Raw genomic sequence first — 22,564 nt, 5'->3', positions numbered from 1 at the left:
TTTTTTTTTTAATGTATTTTTTTTGTAGAGACAGGGTTTCACCATGTTGGCCAGGCTGGTCTTGAACTCCTGACCTCAAGTGATCTGCCTGCCTTGGCCTCCCAAAGTGTTGGGATTACAGGCATGAGCCACTGTGCCCTGCCCACAAACCCACACATTCCTTTCTATTGATTCCAGGTCTTTAGATAATAACCAGTTGCCAATTAGAAAAATCTTTGAATCTGCCAATTCTGTGGTCTGGAAGCCCCCCCCGACCTCCAGTTGTCTTATCATTCAGTACTGAAATGTAAGATGAATGTACATCTTACGTGTATTGATTGATGTCTTATGTCTCCCTAAATGTATAAACTCAAGTTATAGCCTGTCCACCTTGGGTGTATGTCATCAGGACCTCCTGAGGCTGTGTCACAGGCATGTCCTTAACCTTGGCAAAATAAATTTCTAAGTTGATTGAGACTTGTCTCAGATACATTTTGGTTTACACTACTGACATGCTGTCATTAGAGTGACTTTTCCAAATCACAAACTTGTCATATCTTACCGCTTAAATGTCACTTTACTGACCCTTTAACAAATTTACTTATATTTAAATATTTTGTATTTATTTTTTTAGAGACAAGGTGTCCTTCTGTCTCCCAGCCTGGAGCACAGTGGTGCATTCATGGCTCACTGCAGCCTCCTGGGCTCAAGCCTTCCTCCTACCCAGGCCTCCCGAGTAGCTGGACGTACAGGCATGAGCCACTGTGCTCAGCCACTCAGGACCTTTTTGTTGTTGTTGTTGTTGTTTGAGATGGAGTCTCACTGTCACCCAGGCTGGAGTCCAATATGTGATCTCCGCTCACTGTAATCTGCGCCTCCTGGGTTCAAGCGATTCTCCTGCCTCAGCCTCCAGAGAAGCTGGGATTACAGGTGCCCACCACCATGCCTGGCTAATTTTTGTATTTTTAGTAGATATGAGGGTTCACCATGTTGGCCAGACTGGTCTTGAACTCCTGACCTCAGGTGATCCGCCCACCTTGGCCTCCCAAAGGGTTATGATTACAGGCGTGAGCCACCGTGCCCAGCCATTCAGGGCCATTTGATGAAGAAATTGGCTGTGGACCATAGATTTTTTTAAAAAGTCCTTCTACCATGTTTGAAATATTGGTTGGGGGCGGTGGGGGGTGTAGGCATTCAATTAAGCAATAAGCCAGTGATCTTTGGGGAGGACCATAGCTTCCTGTAAAACTCGCGGCTGAGCTGTACCCAACACAGGGTTAACGAAGTGCATCAGAGCTTTGTAGTAATTCCACTCTATCTCTGGAAGAGCCAGGGGATTTGTGTTTCCGTGTCTGTCTTGCATTGGAGCATAGTGGAAGCAACAGAAAATCTGGGGGCAAAAGCACCTGGCTTTGATCTCAGCCCAGGACCAGGTCCAGGACCACAGCCAGGCTTGTGACGGACTGGACTTCAGTAGGAACCACACTGGGGGTTAACAGATGACACAAAAGCAGGTGTTCGTTCTGTGCGGGAGACGCGCTAGGGGAGAAGAAAAGGCACACACATAATATCTTTAAGGGTAAGCAAGATTTATCCCACGTAAATGGCAATGCAGATATTATAATAAGAAAATTAATATAATAAGATTGATATAATAAGCAAATTGCAATGGGAAGAGAAGGAAAAAGACATATATATGTATGTTTTTATATATATATATAAAATTCACACTCACCAGACTATGGAGGATTCACCTCCAAACTGGGAAGCAACGGCCTGGGCTCCAGAGCCGGCCACTCGTCAGTGCATAGACGAGGAGAGATCTCATGAAGTTTTTTGGCGTGGTCTGGGACCCTAGCTCTTTTTGTAACATGTTGTCTGGCATGAGGCCCAGTCACGAGGGCCCTTTGCGACCGGGCTGAAGGAACACAAAAAGGTCAACTTGTTTTTGCGATTGTTGCTTTTCAATAACTAACGTATAGGAATAGACTGAAATAGAGATTTCTCCGAAACAGCGTTGGATGAACGCCTCAAGGGGCTCCCACAACCTGTTTCGGGACTTGGTGACCATTGTTTGTGTCCATGTCAGTTCAAATTTAAATATTAAATTTTTCCTCCTCAGTGTTCAAGTCAACTTTTATGGGCATCTTATTTTACACAAATGTTAAAACAGACAACAGCCACGACTCTGGTCCACGGAAACGTTCTATCGCCGCCCAGCCTTTACGCAAAGCGACACAGCTCGAAAAGCTAGACCGACCGTCCCCGGCGCCGCCACGCCTGCTAACCCCGCCCCCGCCACTGGCTCCTTTCGGTGCGGCCTTGCTATTGGCTCCTTTCTGGGAGCCGTCGGTTGCCGTGGAGACCGAGGCGATGGCAACCAGGAGAAGCCAAACTTGGTCCCCCGGCTCGCGGCGTGCCTGCGCGCGGTGCTAATGGCGCTCTATGAGCTCTTCTCTCACCCGGTCGAGCGCAGCTACCGCGCGGGGCTCTGCTCCAAAGCCGCGCTGTTCCTGCTGCTGGCCGCTGCGCTCACGTACATCTCGCCGCTGCTGGTGGCCTTCCGGCGCCACGGTGAGCCTGCCCCGGCCGCTGTGCCACGAGGCTCCCCGGGCGCGCTCGGCCCTAACCGCCTCCCTACCGCCCTCTTTAACTCAGGGTTTTGGCTGAAGCGGAGCAGCTACGAGGAGCAGCCGACCGTGCGCTTCCAACACCAGGTGCTGCTCGTGGCCCTGCTGGGACCCGAAAGCGGCGGGTTCCTCGCCTGGAGCACGTTCCCCGCCTTCAACCGGCTGCAAGGGGATCGCCTGCGCGTCCCGCTCGTTTCGGTGCGTGGTTCCTGCCTGGGCCTGGGGCAGAGTCTGGGATGGGGTGGGGACGGGGACTGGAATGAGGATGTGGGGCGAGCAGCCCCGGCCCTGGGGAGCCCAGCTTGGATCCTAAGGACTCGCGAACCCACAGAGGTGGCGTTTCATCTCCTAGGACCTAGGAAATCGATCTTCTGTTTCATTCTGCTTCTCCCAGACGTCCCCGGCCCCCAGAAAGTTAGCTGTCAGCGTGTGCGCCCTGACACAGACTCCAGAAGTGTGGGGGCAGCCTGCGTCTGCCCGGGTCACACCCGCGGGCCTGGCCTGATGGAGGGTGTTTGTGAAAGTCCATTTAGGAACCTTGAAGGCCGCGCGCTGTTAATGTAGATAACCCCAGTCTGTCGCGGCGTTTCCGCATCACACCACTACAGGAACGGAAAGGGCAGCATTTTTATGCAGACCTGACCCCTGGAAACCAAGGCGCTGATTGGTTAAGCGGCCTTCACAGAACGCGCTATGGCCGAGTCACGCCTCCCTGGGTTTGTCCCATTGGAGACTGCGCCATCCTGAAGCTGTCGGGATGAAATTGAAGCCTGTTACTATCTGTAATTTATTTATTTATTTTTAAATTTTTTCATCAGTAGAGCTCTGAGAGGAATCTGTAATTTAGTATTTGCTTTGGGATAAGCAAATGCTTCCTTTGTGGTCACTCCTTTTCACTCATTTTCTGAAAACGTTTTCCTTTAGAAGTATGAAACTTCTGGTTTTCCTTCTTTCAAATTTGAATCTCTTCAGACATCTCTAAGATGATTGCCCTACAAGCCAACCTTGTATAGCTGAGGAGAAAAGAAAATCAGACTTGTTCCCAGCAACTAAATAAAATTGTTTTTAAAAATCCGATTGGTCATATAAATAACTGCAAAAAAAAAAAAAGTAATAGGTTGGTGCAAAAGTAATTGCGGCCTTTGCCATTAAAAGTAATGGCAAAAAACCGGAATTACTTTTGCACCAACCTAATATGATTCAGGTTACTTTTCTACTATTACTTTATAAATGTTCTTGTATTCTGATTACAAAAGTGCATGCTCATTCTAAAATATTATAGAGTTACAGGTAGATATAATGACAGAAATTGAAGGCTCAGTTTTGTATATGTATCAATACTTATTAATCAGCTGTATTCTTTTTGAGGTTTGCTTTGACTTTTTCACTGTTAGGGACAATATTTCTTTTTTTCTTTTCTTTTTTTTTTTTTTTTTTTTTCTGAGACGGAGTCTCGCTCTGTCGCCCAGGCTGGAGTGCAGTGGCGCGATGTCGGCTCACTGCAAGCTCCGCCTCCCGGGTTCACGCCATTCTCCTGCCTCAGCCTCCCGAGTAGCTGGGACTACAGGCGCCCGCCAACACGCCCGGCTAATTTTTTGTATTTTTAGTAGAGACGGGGTTTCACCGTGTTAGCCAGGATGGTCTCGATCTCTTGACCTCGTGATCCGCCCACCTCGGCCTCCCAAAGTCCTGGGATTACAGGCTTGAGCCACCGCGTCCGGCCTCTTTTTTTTTTTTTTGAGACACAGTCTTGTTCTGTTGCCTAGGCTGGAGTGCAGTGCTGCAATCTCTGCTCATTGCAACTCTGCCTCCTGGGTTCAAGCAATTCTCGTGCCTTAGCCTCCTGAGTAGCTGGGATTACGGCTAATTTTTGGATTTTTAGTAGAGAAGGGGTTTCACTATGTTGGCTAGGCTGGTCTCGAACTCCTGACCTCAGGTGATCCACCCGCCTTGGTCTCCCAAACTGCTGGGATCATAGGTGTCAGCCACTGCGCCCGGCCTAGGGACAATATTTCAATGAACAAGGTTTTGACTAAATCTTATGCCTTTAAACATCAAATTGTGAGGAATTGGAATTGTAGCTCTTTGATGAAATTGTATAAGTACATAGAAAACTAAGCAAATAATTATTAACTGCAGGGAAATGAAAAGTAAGGAAAACTGAGAACCAAAATGTTATCAGAGTTGTGAATAGGATTTACATAGTCTTAATTATATGAACACTGAATGTTGACTAAAAAGAGATTTTAACTCTATTGGGGGTAATGAGAAAGGTATTGAGTATGTGATAGGGAATGGTGGGAGGAGTTGGGGGAGAGAAGAAGCTAAATCATCTTTCCTTGTGGGAACTCAATAGAGAATGCCTAAAACTAAGAAACTGGGAATTTTCAATGCAAATGTTATCTCAAGACCTGGAGATACATTTCTAAATGATCAGGTAAATGAGATAAAAATATTTGCAGCCAGATATGATAGCTCACACCTGTAATCCTAGCACTTTGGAAGGCTAAGGCAGGGGGATTGCTTGAGTCCAGGAGTTCAAGGCCAGTGTGGACAACATAGCAAGACCCCACATTTCAAAAAAAATAAAAAATTAAAAAGAAACAGAGAAGTGGTACAATTTGCCCTAGCTTTTCTTTTTTCTTTTTCTTTTCTTTTTTTTTTTGAAACAGAGTTTCACTCTGTCAGCCAGGCTGGAATGCAGTGGCACAATCTCAGCTCACTGCAACCTCTGCCTTCTGGGTTCAGGCAATCCTCTCGCCTCAGCCTTCCAAGTAGCTGGGACTGCAGGCATGCACCACCACTCCTGGCCTGTTTTTTAGTGGAAACAGGGTTTCACCATGTTGGCCAGGCTGGTCTAGAATTCCTCAACTCTGGTAATACACTCGCCTCAGCCTTTCAAAGAGCTGGGATTACAGGTGTAAGCCACTGCTCCTGGCCTGCCCTAGCTTTGAAGTGAACAGAGTCTGGACTGGAACTCAGTGTTTCTTATGCTATATCTTAAAATCTTAGCCCTTATTGCAACAAACTACTTTTATTTTCTAATTTTGAACATAGAGCCAGACTGACGTCAGCCTATCCAGGAAACTGTCCAGAAGGCAAAGGAAACAGTGGTTGTTGATTAAGGTTGGACCAAGTGCTGGGAGGTGGCTTTGCAGTGGCTAATTGGGGGAAATGCTGAAGTCACAAACAGCCTTGCTTCTGCTTTGGTCAGCTCATCTTGGACAGCGTCTCTAAGCTCCCTACATGTTTAATGCTTTGGAAGTCTAGTTTTTGTTGTTTTTAATGAGAGAAGAGAAAAGCAGAGTGACTTTTTCCCCTCAAGCCTCAAGGAGGCTGACATAGCTCTTGAAGGCATGTGTGGACCCAGAGAATACAGGGACTGAAGGTTATAGGAGGATTCCAGAGGATGAGTGGAGAGTACCATGTTTCTAAGACACCTCTTTGTTCTCATCTCTGAAATCAGTGTCTTCCTGTCTGTGGTTATCAACTGTTGGCAAGGAGGCAGGTATGGCATAGTTCTCATTGCTTACACCTGTGCCAGCATCAAAACATGCAGAAGGGGCATCATTTCTGTGTAAGAGGTAAGTGTTAGAAAAATAAAAATGCAATTAAAAAGAAGGGGCATCAGCAACCTCAGAGAAAACCCCAGAGACAGTAGTAGAACATTTTTTTAACCCCTGAATTGAATGGAGAGCAAGTAAGGGAAAGTCCAAGAGGCTTTTAAAAACAGGAAAGCTCTCCATAATTTCAAAGTCTGCTTAAGGGCCCAGACCAATGGCTTTTAGTTTCTTTTCTGAATTGTTTGTTTGTTTGTTTGTTTATTTTGAGACAGGGTCTCACTCTGTCGCCCAGACTGGAGTTCAGTGGCACAATCTTGGCTCACTGCAGCCTCCGCCTCCCACGTTCAAGAGATTCTCCTGCCTCAGCCTCCCAAGTAACTGGGATTACAGGCTCCTGCCACTACACCTGGCTTATTTTTGTATTTTTAGTAGAGACGAGGTTTTACCATGTTGGCAAGGCTGGTCTCGAACTCCTGAGCTCAAGTGATCTGCCTGCCTCGGCCTCCCAAAGTGCTGGGACTATAGGCATGAGCCACCATGCCCAGCTGAATTTTTGGTTTTTGTTTTTGTTCTTGTTTTAATGCTGTATCACCAACATGTTTGATGGCACAAAGGACAAAGTTGCATAGAAAAGTGTGGATATTGTTGACTGAGTTAAAGTGTTATCCAAAAAGATGAGGATGTAAAGAAGTTTTAGGAATCCCTGAATCAATTTATTTTGCCTATATTTTTCTTTCTTTTCTTTTCTTTTTTTTTTTTTCTGAGTTGAAGTCTCACTCTGTTGCCCAGGCTGGAGTGCAATGGTGCAATCTCGGCTCACTGCAACCTCCGCCTCCTGGGTTCACGTGATCCTCCTGCCTCAGCCTCCTAAGTAGCTGGGATTACAGGCAGGCACCACCACGCCCGGCTGATTTTTGTATTTTTAGTAGAGATGGGATTTCATCATGTTGGTCTGGCTGGTCTCGAACTCCTGACCCCAGGTGATCCACCCACCTCAGCCTCCGAAAGTGCTGGGATTACAGGCGTGAGCCACCACCCCGACCTATTTTGCTTATATTTTTCTAAGTAAATAAACATGATATCTGCCGTAAATATGTCTAAATCTAAAAGCTCTTTTAGTAACTTTTTAAAAAGTAAGTGATTAGAAAAGTGTCATAGTTTAATTGGAAATATTTTTCTTTCCTCAGTGGTATATAAAATAATGGTTCATTTTATAATTAATGGTATCTTAGATTGAAATACAAGGCTGAGCACTTTGGCTCACGCCTGTAATCTCAGCACTTTGGGAGGTTAGCCCCTGGAGCTCAGGAGGTCCAGACCGCCTAGGCAACATAGTGAGGCCCTACTACAAAAAATTTAAAAATTAGCCAGGGGTAGTGGTGCATGCCAATCGTCCCAGCTACTCAGGAGGCTGAGGTGGGAGGATCACTTGAGCCTGAGAGGTCAATGCTGCAATGAGCTGTGATCGTGCCGCTGCACTCTAGCCTTTTTTGACCCTGTATCAAAAAAAAAGAAAAAAAGAAATAGAAAAAAAAAAAGAAATACAGGTAGAAAGGTGGAAAGGAACCATGAAGTAGCAGTTTCTGCTTTGCTAGAGACCCAAAACTGGTGCCAAAGAGTATTTTTAGCATAAAAAGAAAGGAGCACCCAGTGATAACAAGCATATGGCGAAATAGACACTGGTATAAACTAGGAAATTAACCTTTAATAAAAGAATATGGGCTGGGCGCAGTGGCTCACGCCTGTAATCCCAGCACTTTGGGAGGCTGAGGCGGGTGGATCACCTGAGGTAGGGAGTTCTAGACCAGCCTGGCCAACGTGGTGAAACCCCGTCTCTACTAAAAACACAAAAATTAGCCGGGTGTGATGGCAGGTTCCTGTAATCCCAGCTGTTCGAGAGGCTGAGGCACGAGAATTGCTTGAACCCGGGAGACAGAGGTTGCAGTGAGCTGAGATTGCACCGCCCGTACTCCAGCCTGGGCAACAGAGCCAGACTGCATCTCAAAAAAAAAAAAAAAAAAAAGAATACGACTTAAATGAATGAAATGTACACAAACAAAACAGAAACCAAACAAAATTCCAACAAACCATCAGATGCTGTAGAATTCCTGACAGGGAAAAAAGTCACACATCAGGATACTCTGGAAACAATGGCACTTAAATTTCTGGCAATTCCTGCAGTCAGGTGGTGTGCTGGTTATGAGGTATTGTCTCAGCTCCAAACCCACCCTCCTACGCTCAGCTTCCAGGTTCCCGCTGAGATGCTGGAAACGACCTTCTTCCCCTACAGCTCCCTGTTACGTTCTGCCAGTAGGAGGCATGATGAGCCTTGTTCTGGGAGTACAAAAAAAAAAAAATGAAACCAGTCGCCACTGCCAGGGTGAAGAACCACTGCTGGGATGACACAAACAGGGACAACCAGCAAACAGGAAGGAGCAAGACGCCTCTCCTCCAGCCATCCAGGTTCCCTCCAGTGCATCCTTCCTCCAAGCTCAGAGGTCCTGGCCCCATCTGGGCCGTGGTCCCTTCTTGAGGTCTGAGGCTCAGCTCTTTGAAGCCTCTTCCCTGAAACTCTAAGTTCTATCAGTCCTACCCGCTTCCCCTTCTTCTCTAGTCCTAGGTGTGAGTACTGTTCCCTGCAGCTACTATCTCTGTATTGCTGGGATATTCCCTTTTTACGTCTTCAGTCCTCTAATACCTATGGGACTAGTTATTCCCTATGTTAAATTCCCTCTGGCCAGGCACGGTGGCTCATGCCTGTAATGCCAGCATTTTGGGAGGCTGAGGCGGGCGGATCACCCAAGGTCAGGAGTTTGAGAACAGCCTGGCCAACATGGTGAAACCTCATCTCTACTAAAAATGCAAAAATTAGGTGGGCATAGTGGCGCACACCTGTAATCCCAGCTACTCGGGAAGCTGAGGTGGGAGAATCACTTGAACCTGGGAGGTGGAGGTTGTGGTGTGTGGCTATGGTGCCACTGCACTCCGGCCTGGGCAACAGAGTGAGACTTTGTCTCAAAAAAAAAAAAAAAAAAAAAAAAAAAAAAAAAAATTCCCTCTGACTCTGCTCAGTACATGAGTGTGGATTTCATGTATATCTCTAAAGGGTTATCTTCCTTTATCCACGAAAAAACTTTTCATTTAGAGTTCTTATGAGCTATTATAGAAGAGCCCTGAATCAAGAGTCAGCAAACCAAGATCGTCGTCCCACAAGGTCCTAGTCCCAATTCTGTCACTGGGTTTCATAACCTCACCCTCAATTTATCTATCCATATACAGGGCATGAGAGTACCCACCTCTCTCCTGGGATATGCAGAGGAATCACATGGGACAATGAATGGATATAAAAATTGTTCCAAAGCCTGCATATACCTTGTAGATATAGGGTGGTAGTGTGATGTGTGAATTCTCTTGGCTAAGTACCAGTTGGAAGTTAGATAGTGACCTAGAATTTGTGTTAAAGAAGTAGTAGCCTTTGAATGCCTGCCTTTGTTAGCTATTGCACATATGTTAAACTTACTTTCAACTAAATGGAATTAAATAATTGATTTCTTCAGTGGTCCAAGTGATAACAGAGGAGCACAGCCAAACTTCGCCAGCCCCAGGAGGGTGAGAGTCTAGCTTGGTGACAGGTCATTTGTGGGAGACACATCCTTTCCATCAAAACTTCTCTCCCCCCTCTCTCCACCCTGCTGTCCTTCTCACCCACTCTGCCAGCTGCACTGGCCCCACGGGTACGCAGAGCACATGCACCTGATTAGCTTGGATCCCTCCTCTCTGAGATGTTCCTGCACCCCATCACTTCACTTCCTTCAGGACTCCAACAAGTCAGGTCATCCTGAATATTTAAACATTTCTGTTAAATTCTTTTTGGGTTTTTTTTGTTGTTTGTTTGAGATAGAGTCTTGCTCTGTCACCAGGCTGGAGTGCAGTGGCACGATCTCAGCTCACTGCAACCTCCACCTTCTGGGTTCAGGCGATTCTCCTGCCTCAGCCTCCCTAGTAGCTGGGATTACAAGTGTGCGCCACCATGCCTGGCTAATTTTTGTATTTTTAGTAGAGACAGGGTATCGCCATGTTGCCCAGGCTGCTCTCGAACTCCTGAGGCCAAAGAATCCACCCACCTGGGCCTCCCAAAGTGCTGGGATTATAGGCATGAGCCACCACGCCTGGCCAATTTCTGTTAAATTTTACCTTCATTATTCTCTAATTTTAGCCTGCTTCATTTCTGTCAGTGGCACTTGTCACTGTTTTCTACATTGTCCATTGGGAATGTATGCCCCGTTAGGATGGGGATTTTGTCTATTTGGTTTACCATTATAGTCTCATTATTTGAAATAGTGCCTGGCATGTAGTAGGTTTCCAAAAAGTACGTAACAGATCAATGAGTGAATTCAACAAGTAGACACTATTGATGGTGCTGTGCCAAGTCTGTCCCCCCTGAACTTGGAATGGAAGGATGTGCACAGGCAAGTATACAGACGTAGATGCCTGGTGCTGCTGTTTTGCAGGAAGATTTGTCCAACCTGCTGTCTTCATTTTGAATTTTTTAGTAATTTTGGGCATTTTGGTCCTAAAAAGAGGACCAGATTTGAAGTCACCTGATCTCAAATCCCGTCTTCACCATTACTTGCTGTACCTCTGATAAATGCCCTAACCTCCCTCATCCTTGATTTTGTCATCTATATAATGGGAAAATATTTGTTCTTCCTGCCTGGGGCTTTACATTTATTGTAAAGGTCAAAGGAAATGAGCTTTTCCCCCTCCCACAGTGTGTTGGAGTCTGGATTCTTCTGGCAGTTCTCTCCTGGCCACTATCCTCTGTTGCAAGTTGAGAAATGAGATCTTTGCTTCCTGTCCAATCCTAAAGATCTAGAAGGTGTGGATCCATCACAGAGAGTTACATAACATGTTCTACCCAGATCCCAATTGAAGAAAATCCACGGGAAGACAAGGCAGGCTCTTTTATTTATTTTTTATTTTATTTTTTTGAGATGGACTCTCGCTCTGTCACCAGGCTGGAGTGCAGTGGCAAGATCTTGGCTCACTGCAACCTCCAACTCCCTGGTTCAAGTGATTCTCCTGCCTCAGCTTCCTGAGTAGCTGGGATTACAGGCACGCACCACCACTCCCAGCTAATTTTTGTATTTTTAGTAGAGACGGGGTTTCACCATGTTGGCCAGGATGGTCTCCATATCCTGACCTCATGATCCACAAGGCAGGCTCTTTTCATCCTACCCACAATGACTAGTCCATCATTGCCTCAGTAACTTGATCATCAGCCTGGGTAGCAGATATCCCTCCCCGAAGCAGATGAAACAGGGCAGAGAGGAAGTATCCAAGAGAAAAGGGAGGGAGGTTTCTCTAAAACAAGACCTAAGAGAAGGACATTATTGTCTAGAAAGAAATAATTGAAAGTTTTAGAAAATTGAGATTTCTTCATTTCAAATGACCTTGTTAACCTGAAAAAGCACACACACACAAAATCTCTTCCTTACATAATAGTAATGGTGGGAATCAAAATGAATCCATAGATGGTGGATCCAGATGGGAATGCTGCTACACGACAGTAGAATCATTCTGGGAATGTGCAGTGGGAAAGGATCAGTTGTAGCAAAAAGATCCAGAGTTGTGCAGAGGGACCATGTCAACAGTGATCACTTTTCAGTAACCGTGCTTTCCTGATCATCAACTAGCATCACTGTTTGGCAAGACTGGATGGTGGGAGTGGATACCAGTTTTTTTTCACTGCCTACATATGCTTCATAAGCTGTATTTTGTCTTTTTTCCTCTACAGACCTCTGTCTTCTTTCCTTTCATGCCCATAATTTATCAAATAGATATGGTTTTAGTGCTTTGCTGATTTGACATAGCTTCCTTTTTCATTTCATTGATTGCTACTAAAAGATGCACAAGGCTTTCAGATCCTCACACGAATGATGAGATGAGATCCAACATCAAGAATCTGAAGTAAAGAAACTCGTGGTTTCAGAATCTATAAATGGAGTTTGGTAAGGCCAGGAGCAGTGGCTCACGCCTGTAATCCTAGCACTTTGGGAGCCTGAGGTGGGCGGATCACCGGAGGTCAGGAGTTTGAGATCAGCCTGGCCAACATGGTGAGACCCGGTCTCTACTAAAAATACAAAAATTAGCTGGGCATGGTGGTGGGCACTTGTAATCCCAGCTACTCGGGAGGCTGAGGGAGGAGAATTCCTTGGCCCTGGGAGGCGGAGGTTGTAGTGAGCCGTGATTGCGTCACTGCACTCCAGCCTGGGCGATAGAGTTAGACTCCGGCTCAAAAAAAAAAAAAAAAAAAGAGCTTGGTGATTGTCTGTTGAGTTTGAGTTTGTTGGGGGAATGCATAATGATTAGGATTAGGTGTTTTTCTATTTTAACAAGTTGACTTCTAGAGACATAGAAGACTATGCTGACATGCGACTTAAAATTTCCATACAAATTCAGGCATATTTATAAAAAAGAAAAAAATACCAGTGCAAAATAAACAAAATCACGAGACAACTGCAAGGCACAAATGCTATCCAGATGTTTTTTGTTATCACCCATTTATTTTGGCCAGTGAACATTTGAAAGACGCAGATATGAAGTTCAGGGTCCATGCACTTTGTGTCTCTCCCCAGTATTAATGCACTTATATCTATCTGTTTTTCTCTTTCTTTTAGTGGGGGAGATAATGCCTCTTTCTTTTGTGTACAGCAGGACGGTGGGTCTTTGTGTATGTACAGGAGTGATGTGGATTCCTCCCAGACTCATTAGTGACCAGGGCTGCTGGCCCTGTTTGGGTTTCCTAGACTAGAGAAGAAGACAGGAACCAGGATGGGAAGATGGACATGTTACATTTTAAGCTGGAGCTTCCCCTGCAGTCCACGGAGCACGTTCTCGGTGTGCAGCTCATCCTGACTTTCTCCTATCAATTACACGTGAGTCAGTCCGCTGGGAGGCTGTCCTCTCCCTTGTGTCTTTTTAATAGACCAGAGTCCTTCTTCTGATTTCTAGGAGACGCACACTGTAGCAGGCCCCCTTCCCCATGTAGTTTGGGATTTAATTTAGGCCAATCGAATGGTTTTCACTGGTCATATTAACTGATATGGGCTTTTATTAGCTCAGAAGGTTCTAGGCAGTGTTTCCTGCATGGCTACGCTAGGTATGTGAGGGCCTCTTAGGTATCAGCAAAGACAAGTAACTCTTAGCACCCAGAGCCCTTCAGATCTGATGGCGGTTGGTATTGTTGGTCCTTCTAATGATTTCAGAGGATGGCCACCCTCGTGATGCAGAGCATGGCGTTTCTCCAGTCCTCCTTTCCTGTCCCGGGATCCCAATTATACGTGAACGGAGACCTGAGGCTGCAGCAGAAGCAGCCGCTGAGCTGTGGTGGCCTAGATGCCCGATACAACGTAAGGGCGCTTCTCATTGTCCAGCTCTTTTGTTTCTCTTTGTTACTGTTCATTAAGTTCTTTAAAGAGGGGAATGAAAAGTAGAAATGTCAGGCCAGGCGCGGTGGCTCTTGCCTGTAATCCCAACACTTTGGGAGGCGGAGGTGGGCGGATGGATCACTTGAGGTCAGGAGTTTGAAACCAGTCTGGCCAACATGGTAAAACCCCGTCTCTACTAAAAATATAAAAAATTAGCCAGGCGTGTGGTGCGTGCCTGTAATCCTAGTTACTTGGGAGACTGAGGCAGGAGAATTGCTTGAACCCAGAAGGTGGAGGTTACAGTGAGCCGAGATCTCGCCACTGCACTCCAGCCTGGGCAACAGAGCAAGACTCTGTCTCAAAAAAAAAAAAAAAAAAAAAAAGAAAAGAAAAGTAGAAATATCATTTCTCTGTGGATGGCACCAAAGAGGGTCTCTGCGGAATTCTTGCCATGAATTTTTTCAAACTGCAGAGAAGGTACACACATAGTTACACTTAGAAGGGAAGAGAAACAAAATCTGCTTTGTCGAAGAACTAAATTGCTTATTGCTTTTAGGTCCACGTGGGTGCACAGACACACATTGTGTCTTCCATACATACACTTGGTCACACACATGATGTACTCCCAGGGACGCTGTAAAATCATGATATAAAATGTTCATATAAAGTATTTCAGAAATATTACTAGCCATAGTTTACTGAACTCATAGCATATGCCACCCCGAGTGCGGGGGTTTACCTGTATCATCTCCTTTAATCATCACAGCAACCTCTGAGCTGCCTGCACTGTCCTTTCCCCGCACTCTAGCCACTTGTCCCATCACTGCCCCCCTTGCTCCCTTCCAGCCCCCTTGGCCTTTTTGCTGTTCCTCAAACCCAAGAAGCAGCTGCCACATCAGGGCTCTTGCTTTTGCCATTTCCTCTGCCAGGCATCCATGTGGCTTATCGGACCATGCCATTCAGGTCCCTGTTCAGATATCCCTAAGCCCGGTCCTTCCCTGACCTGCTTCTACAGTAGCAGTCCCTCCCTCCACCATCCCTCAGCCAGACTCTCCCTCCTGCCGCCTGGCCTACTCAGGATGTGTGTTTGTGTGTTTATTTGCTGTCTCCCTCAGCCGTGACAGCAGTGGCATTTCAAATACCATCACATCCATGGCTAACACACTGCCTGGCACATGGTAAGCTCACAGAGAAGCTTGTTTAAAGAATGAAATCATTTTGCAGAAGACATAACTGGGGCTTACAGTGATGAATTTTCCCAAAGGCTCAAATCTTGAAAGTATAACAGAGCCTGTCTGTGTGCAGAGCTCATTCATCTAATCACTCATTTCTCACTTTTATTTTATCACAATGAGGACGATAGAAGTTGAGCTGAGGTACTTTAGAAAGTGAAAAAGGGATGTTATCGGTTATTACAGCCATAAACCGATACTTGTAGATATACAGTGGGTTTTACTGTTGCTCTGGCTATAATCAATGTAATTTGTAAAGAATAGGAAGCTGCAACATATGAAATGAATGTGGCACTTTTTGTTTGAATGTCTATGTATCAGATTACATTAACAGCAAGCAATTATTTCCTCCTTTAAGGGATTATATGCTTATGGTTTGCATTTTATCTATATCTCTATATATAAAAGTGATAAAGAACTTAGCACCCAGAGAAGACCAAGAAAATGACAAAGGAGTTGGAAGTATGGTTTCTTTTTTTTGTTTTTGTGTAGGGGTTTTTATTTGTATTTTATTTTTATTTTTGAGACAGAGTCTTGCTCTGTCACCCAGGCTAGAGTGGAGTGGCATGATCTCAGCTCACTGCAACCTCCATCTCCCAGGCTTAAGAGATCCTCTGATTTCAGCCTCCTGAATAGCTGGGATTACAGGCATATGCCACCACGCCTGGCTAATTATTGTTTTCTTTTTAGTAGAGATGGGCTTTCACCACGTTGGCCAGACTGGTCTTGAACTCCTGGTCTCAAGTGATCCATCTGCCTGGGCTTCCCAAAGTGTTGGGATTAGAGGCGTGAGCCTCCATGCCTGGCTTTTTATTTTTTTTATTTTTTTATTTTTTTGAGAGATGAGGTCTTGCTGTGTTTCCTAAACTGGAGTGTAGTGAGTGGCATGATCATCATTGACTACAGCCTTGAACTCGTGGCCTCAAGTGGTCCTCCTGCCTCAGCCTCCCAAGTCAGTGGGATTGTAGTAGGCATGAGCCACCACAACTGGCGAAAATACGGTCTATTAAAATAATTTAAGGAATTCTTTCTCCCACTGAGATAGAGAAGGGTATTTTTAAAATAGCTTTAAAACCTATAAAACATGGACACTGACCCCTTATTTCCATCCACAGAAAGAAAGACTGAGAGTAAATAGGCTTAAATTGTTGCAAGAGAGTTTATTCATCTTTGAAGAGAAGATTATTGATACTGCAGTAGGCCACCAAGAACAAGAGGGTGCTCTGTGGGACCCACCTGGGTGGGCAGCAGCCTGTTTTATTCATCTTTGAAGAAAAGATTATTGATACTGCAGTAGGCCACCAAGAACAAGAGGGTGCTCTGTGTGACCAGCCTGGGTGGGCAGAAGGGTAGAAGGAAAAGAGGAGGAGTCTCCCAGGTGCTCACACCACATCCTCCCCCTGTGTCCCAGATATCCGTGATCAACGGGACCAGCCCCTTTGCCTATGACTATGACCTCACCCATATTGTTGCTGCCTATCAGGAGAGGAACGGTGAGTCACAGGTAGAGCTCATTCAGCCGCTGCTCAGGACTTTCAAGGTTAGTGGGGACAACAGAGACAAGCAGAATTCGAACTCTTGTGATGAAAATGTCAAAACCAGTGAATGCTCAACGATGGGAGCAAATGTGCTGCCCAGGATTTGTCCTTTTCGTCCTGATCTTCAGACCTGGGACCGCCCCCACCCCTCCAGCATCCCATGGTCCAGCAGGTTAGTGATGGTTAAATGCCGTCATTATCCCACCACTGGCTTGGTGGGTTTCTCTTTTAAAAAATAAAAGCCTAATTGAGTTGTTCTGCATACCACACCTATAACAGATGCCAAAGACAAATTGCTGTTCATGCTTTTCAGAGAGAAACAGAGAACGTGGGTGACTCTCCCCACATTAGCAGTCGAGCAGGAGAACAGGAGTGCCCCTGCTTCCTGCCAGAAGGCACAGTGTGCTCATTCCTTACAGAGCTCTAGGCCATGGCATGTGTTGACTCGGCACGTTTGTCTGATTGGGGCTGAGGTTTTCTCTAAAAGCATCTAGAGTGTTACTTGGCAACCAGACATCATGGAGACTATACAAAGACATCTCACAAGGGGGACGACTGCAAATCCAGTATTGCTTACTGATTTTGTGTCATATACTAGTGGCATTATTGCAATAATAGAGGGAATTTTAAAACTAGAAAACATTGCCCTATAAATCAACTATTTTTTCATTCCTTTCATTCTTTACCCTTCTGCGGATCTTTTTATACAGCTATTGTAGTGTAGAAACACATTGGGATCCAAGTCATTTTTATTTATTTAAACTTGGAATATAAATACTTCCCCACACAGCCACAAAGCTGTGATATTACTTTTAGTGGCAGTATAGTATTCCTTCAGTTAGCCATTCAGCACATGTAGAAGAAACTCTTTCCAAAAAGTTTTTTATGTATTTTAACAAAAGTATTTTGACTATTATTTTAACAAATAATGTGTGATCAGCTTTGCACATGCAGTTTCTCTTTCCTTCTGAATGATTTCTTTCAGTTCTGAAGCACAGGATAATTTCCAGGAATCAAATAATCTTTATAGCCTTCAACTGCCAGAGTCAAACAGTCATCGTGGTTAATGGTTAATGATTGCATTGCAGTTACCACCATCCTGAATGATCCCAACCCCATCTGGCTGGTCGGCAGGGCCGCAGATGCTCCATTTGTGATTAATGCTATCATCCGATACCCTGTGGAAGTCATTTCATATCCTTTCTGTTAAAGAGTCCATGTTAAGGCTGGGTGTGGTGGCTCCTGCCTATAATTTCAGCACTTTGGGAGGCCAAGGTAGGAGGATCGTTTGAACCCAGGAGTTCACAACCAGCCTGGCCAAGATAGTGAGACCCTGTCTCTACCAAAAAAAAAAAATTATCCAGGCATGGTGGTGTACACGTGTAGTCCCAGTTACTTGGGATGCTGAGGCAGGAGGATTGCTTGAGCCCAGGAATTCAAGGTTGCAGTGAGCGATGATTGTGCCGCTGTACATCGGCCTCGGTGACAGAGTGAGACCCTGCCTCTTAAAACAAACAACAATTAAAAAAAATCAATGGTAGCTCAGTTTTCAAAGAGGAATGATTCCTTAGTTGTCTCAAATAGTAACAGACATGGGAGGTTTTCTCTTGGAAATCATGACAGGGTTATAGCCTCATAAAAATGGCTGCATCTTTGACATCTTAGGCTATATGATATAAAAAATGACTGTATGTCTGCTATTCATGCAGGAACAAATAATTCATGTCTTGGTTCTATTTGTTTCCAAGCAATTCTTCTAGGTAAGAATCATCCATATTTATGTCTTAATAATCATATATTATCCCTTTTATGCTAAGGTTATGTGAAACATTCTTGCCAATCCCTGTGTGACCTAAACTTTGGTTTAATTTTGATTTAGGTCAACTAATAGGAAATGAAACCAACACCAACACTGCAGAGAAGCAAACAGAAGAGAAGGCATTTTAACTGGGGTCTTAGGAATTACAATTCCAGAGACACAAACCTAGGATGCAGCTAAATTGTGTTCCATACAGGTGCGATTAGGCAGGGGCTAATAAGGGTATTGTAAGTTTACAGAACTGGAAGATTTTAGAAGAGTCCCTGATGGATGATGGCTGGTTAACAGCTCAGGATGTCTCTAATCTATGATCAGTCTAGTTTGGCATAGTTGTCTGTTTAGGAGGTTGGTCATCAGGCTTAGTATATAAATAGCTCAAATCAAATGTGGCTGGTTTTACCATTTGGCCAAGTTCAGGTCAGCTTCCATCTGGGTGTGTACATGACAGAGGTCCTGCTTCCTTTCTAGATACCTCTGCCACAGCCAGTTCCGTCTTGGATTTTCTCTTCATACTTAACACCACGTGGCCCTCCACTCCTTAACTGTCCATACTTATCAGCCAGGATTCTGGGAGATGGTAAAGTTCGCCTGGGTGCAGTATGTCAGCATCCTGCTTATCTTCCTCTGGGTGTTTGAAAGAATCAAGATCTTCGTGTTTCAGAATCAGGTGGTGACCACCATCCCTGTGACAGTGACGCCCCGGGGAGAAGTGTGTAAGGAGCACTTATCCTAGGAAGGCCGTTTCTGAAGACTCAGCAGGACCGTGGCTGCCTCACCGTAATCGTCTGGGAACATCTTAGGACCTTTTGAAAGAGCCCAGTGGACACATGGGGGCTTGTGTGCTTTTCCCTCAGAGACAACAGTTCTTTCCAGTTTTGCTCTACACAAATTCCGTATCTTCAGAGCTCCTGCAGAATCATCAGGGACTAGTTTGTGGAAAGGTCTGAGGGTTCCTGGAGGCTATAATTAGCTTTTTGGGTTTTTCTTCTTTGCCTTAGCATTGAATTTCAGGAGAAAATTGCAGTCAGTTCAGACATCTTGGAAAGCGTCCCATCTCTGGTCAAGCAGAGACTTTTCCTCTGTTGAACTGAAAAACATACTGTGCATTTCTTCCTTGAATTGTGAGCCACTCTTACTCTTTTCAGGGCTCTCTTGTGACAAACATGCCAATCACTAGCACTTTGCACCCCTGGGCATCTCCATTTCCCATTCAGAGCTTTGATTTCCAGAGCTGAGGCCTTTAACTGGAGACCTGGAGGGGCAGGGCCCAAGGGCAATGGCCACATTAGCACAGGCATCAGGGAGGGCCGCTGAAGAACACTTGGAAGGACACTTGGACCGTCCACCTGCCCCAGCCCAACAGTCAGTCATCTGTCATCAGCTCAGCTGAGCAGCCCTGGATCCCTGCCCGACTGTGGCTGGGTCTTTGCCCTGTCCTGCCCTCTGTCTGTGCCCCTGGATGGCAGGCTAAAGTCAGAGGGGCTGTTTCATTCCCAGCCCCCTCAGCAGCACTGGGGGAAGAAAGGATTGTCCCAACAGGTTCTTTCTGGCCCTTACCCAACAGCCTGGGCACTTGCCCCTCCTCCTCCTCGACAGCCCTCCCCCTTCCTGCAAAGGACAGGGGTGACAGGAGTTGGTGTTGGGATTGGCTCCCACTGCCTGACAACCACAAGTTTATTCGGAAGGCTAGCGGGAAGCCCAGCGGCTGGCTTTTCCCTTGACTAAGGAACGGGGTGCCCATCAGAGTGGGGCAGGCAGCTTTGGGAAGGACACAAGAAGCAGTGAGGGAGTAAAGAGGATGCTGGCCTGGGCAGGTCAGTCCAGCCTGGCCACCAGCAGAATGCCAAGCAGTCCAGTGGATTACCCTCGTGGCTAAGCAAGTGTCTGCGAGAGCAGAGATGGCTGGAAGGGGCCTCTGCACATGGAAGATGGCTTGTTGAGCCCATTGATCTCCTGAGGACGCATGCAGTCTCCTCCAAGAACAGATGGAGCTGCTTCCTGATCCCAAGCAGGTCGTTGCCGCTGGAAGGACATGGCCCCGGTGACCCATGCTTCGTGCCCACCCAGAAACACACCCCTCAGTGTGTGCCTGAGTTTACTTTGGAGATCAGTTGGCATTTTTAGTGCTCCTTTAGGCTTACTAAAAACACTTTTGGAAACAAAGCTATTTTCAAGTATTCAAGCAGAGGAATTCCCTAACACTGACCCCCTTGTCTTTTTTTAATATTCAGGCTATTTTGTATGCCTAAATTTTTTTCTTAAGATCTAAATGAAAAATAATTTCTTGTTTAAATTCCCATAAGGCAATGAGATATGGAGAGATGACAAGATACATATAAACATTGGTTTGTATTTTATTAAATTATTCTAATGCAAATCTTCTATAAAGAACCCATGATGTTGTGTAACTTTCTAATTAAAATGTTCAAAATGAGGCCAAGCATGGTGGTTCATTCCTGTAATCTCAACACTTTGGGAGGCCAAGGCGGGAGAATCACTTGAGCCCAGGAGCTTGAGGCTGCAGTGTGCTATGATTGCACCACTGTACTGTAGCCTGAGTGACAGAGTGAGACCCTGTCTCTTAAAAAAAAAAAAGTCAAAATGGAAGATCACATGTACCTTTTTCGAGGGAAAGGGTTTGGAATGGGGAAGAATAGGGAGGGCAGAGGTTGCACACACCTGTCTTCATTACTCATCTGCAGCCATGTTTTATAAGGCTCTGCCTAAAGACCTTGGAACTTCCGTTAGGTCTTTGGTGAAAGTCCCCTAGTTCTTCCCCAAGTAGATGAGTTTTCAGTGGAATTCACATACCATGTGAAATCTACGTGCTGGATAATTATGACTATGTCTGGTGAATATGAAATTATTTACAGACCAGATGTTGATAGTTTCTGGCTCTGAATCACAGCATAGCTGCAAGAGGTAAATAAAAGGCAAGAGGCCAGGAGCAGTGGCTCACGCCTGTAATCCCAGCACTTTGGGAGGCCGAGGTGGGTGAATCACAAGGTCAGGAGATCAAGGTCAGGAGATCGAGGCCATCGTGGCCAACATGGTGAAACCCCATCTCTACTAAAAATACAAAAATTGGCTGGGTGTGGAGACACGTGCCTGTAATCCCAACTATTTAGTAGGCTGAGGCAGGAGAATCGCTTGAACCCGGGAGGCGGAGGTTGCAGTGAGCCGAGATAGCGCCACTGCACTCCAGCCTGGCAACAGAGCTAGACTCCGTCTCAAAAAAAAAAAAAATAAATAAATAAAGAAATATAGAGGATTTTATTAACTCAGCTCCGACCCATTGCTAAGTTAGGGTTTGATGTTATTACTGAATATTTGGAGGCAGAAAGACTCCTGATTTTGCCAAATGATTAGTACAGTTTCGGCTTAAGTCAGATGAGACCCCCCTAATATTCCATCATGTAAGGCTAATAAAGCAATTATTTCTTTTTACTTTTATTGTAGACTCATGGGGTATAGGTATGGGTTTCGTATATAGCTAAATTGTACATCCTGGCGGTTTGGTGTACAGATTATTTCATCACCCAGGTAATAAGCAAAGTACCCAGTAGGTGGTTTTTCTTTTCTTTTTTCTTTTTTTTTTTTTTTTTTTTGAGACAGAGTCTCACTCTGTTACCCAGGCTGGAGTGCAGTAGCATGATCTCAGCTCATTGCAGCCTCTACTTCCTAGGTTCAAGCGATTCTCCCACCTTACCCTCCTGCGTAGCTGGGATTACGGGTGCCCACCACCACGCCTGGCTAATTTTTGTATTTTTAGTAGAGACAGGGCTTCACCCTGGTGGTCAGGCTGGTCTTGAACTCCTGACCTCCAGTGATGCATCCGCTTTGGCCTCCCAAATTGCTGGGATCACAGCAGTTTGATCACAGAAGTTATTACGGTTGGCATTGTGGCACACATCTTTCTAATCTTTTTTGTTGTAACCTTTTTAGTATCATAAACAACACTTCTATAAACCTTGTGTAGAAATCCTTGTCGTTGGTTCATTTCCTTGAGATACATTAAAAAAACTTATGACCATTGTTAAGGATCTTAATTCATTGCCAAATCACAGCCAGGAAAGACTGTGCTAATTTCTACTCCTAGCAGCAGGGACTTCTTGTTTCAGATACCACCATGGATTAAAGAACCTCTCAATGCTCTATCCTTTTCAGATGACTGGACTCTGCCCGTTTGTTTGTTTGTTTGTTTGTTTTTGAGATGGAGTCTCGCTTTGTCGCCCAGTCTGGAGTGCAGTGGCCCCATCTCCGCTCACTGCAGCGTCCACCTCTGGGTTCAAGCGATTCTCCTGTCTCAGCCTACCTAGTAGCTGGGATTACAGGCGTGTGCCACCATGCACGGCTAATTTTTGTATTTTTAG

At 45.4% G+C, this 22,564-nt stretch overlaps 1 protein-coding gene across 3 annotated transcripts; it reads left to right on the top strand.

Moving 5' to 3' along the window:
• The first annotated feature begins 1,816 nt into the window (after positions 1-1,816).
• TMEM231 (transmembrane protein 231) lies at positions 1,817-20,786 on the top strand. Of its 3 annotated transcripts, XM_003259967.2 has the most exons (7): positions 1,817-2,553; positions 2,638-2,807; positions 12,982-13,110; positions 13,441-13,584; positions 16,246-16,327; positions 17,461-17,566; positions 18,744-20,786. In XM_003259967.2, the coding sequence occupies exons 1-7, from the start codon at positions 2,415-2,417 to the stop codon at positions 18,922-18,924; spliced, it is 951 nt and encodes a 316-aa protein (XP_003260015.2). In that variant the 5' UTR covers positions 1,817-2,414; the 3' UTR covers positions 18,925-20,786. The 3 variants fall into 3 exon arrangements, with proteins under 3 accessions (XP_003260015.2, XP_030674892.1, XP_030674879.1); XM_030819032.1 differs by lacking the exon at positions 13,441-13,584 and having other exon boundaries at positions 1,817-2,807; XM_030819019.1 differs by lacking the exon at positions 18,744-20,786 and having other exon boundaries at positions 1,817-2,807; positions 16,246-17,554.
• Positions 20,787-22,564: the final 1,778 nt, after the last annotated feature.

The sequence above is a fragment of the Nomascus leucogenys genome, chromosome 2 (assembly GCF_006542625.1).
Source record: "Nomascus leucogenys isolate Asia chromosome 2, Asia_NLE_v1, whole genome shotgun sequence".
Lineage (NCBI taxonomy): Eukaryota > Metazoa > Chordata > Mammalia > Primates > Hylobatidae > Nomascus > Nomascus leucogenys.
The sequence above is the reverse complement of the archived record's forward strand: the minus strand, read 5'-3'. Positions and strand labels throughout refer to the sequence as shown.

Coding starts and splice junctions, on each gene's coding strand:
- TMEM231 (XM_030819019.1), top strand. CDS start 2,415: ATGGCGCTCTATGAGCTCTTCTCTCACCCGGTCGAGCGCAGCTACCGC. Junction 13,111..13,440: donor CTTTCTCCTATCAATTACAC/GTGAGTCAGTCC, acceptor TAATGATTTCAG/AGGATGGCCACCCTCGTGAT. Junction 13,585..16,245: donor GCCTAGATGCCCGATACAAC/GTAAGGGCGCTT, acceptor CCTGTGTCCCAG/ATATCCGTGATCAACGGGAC.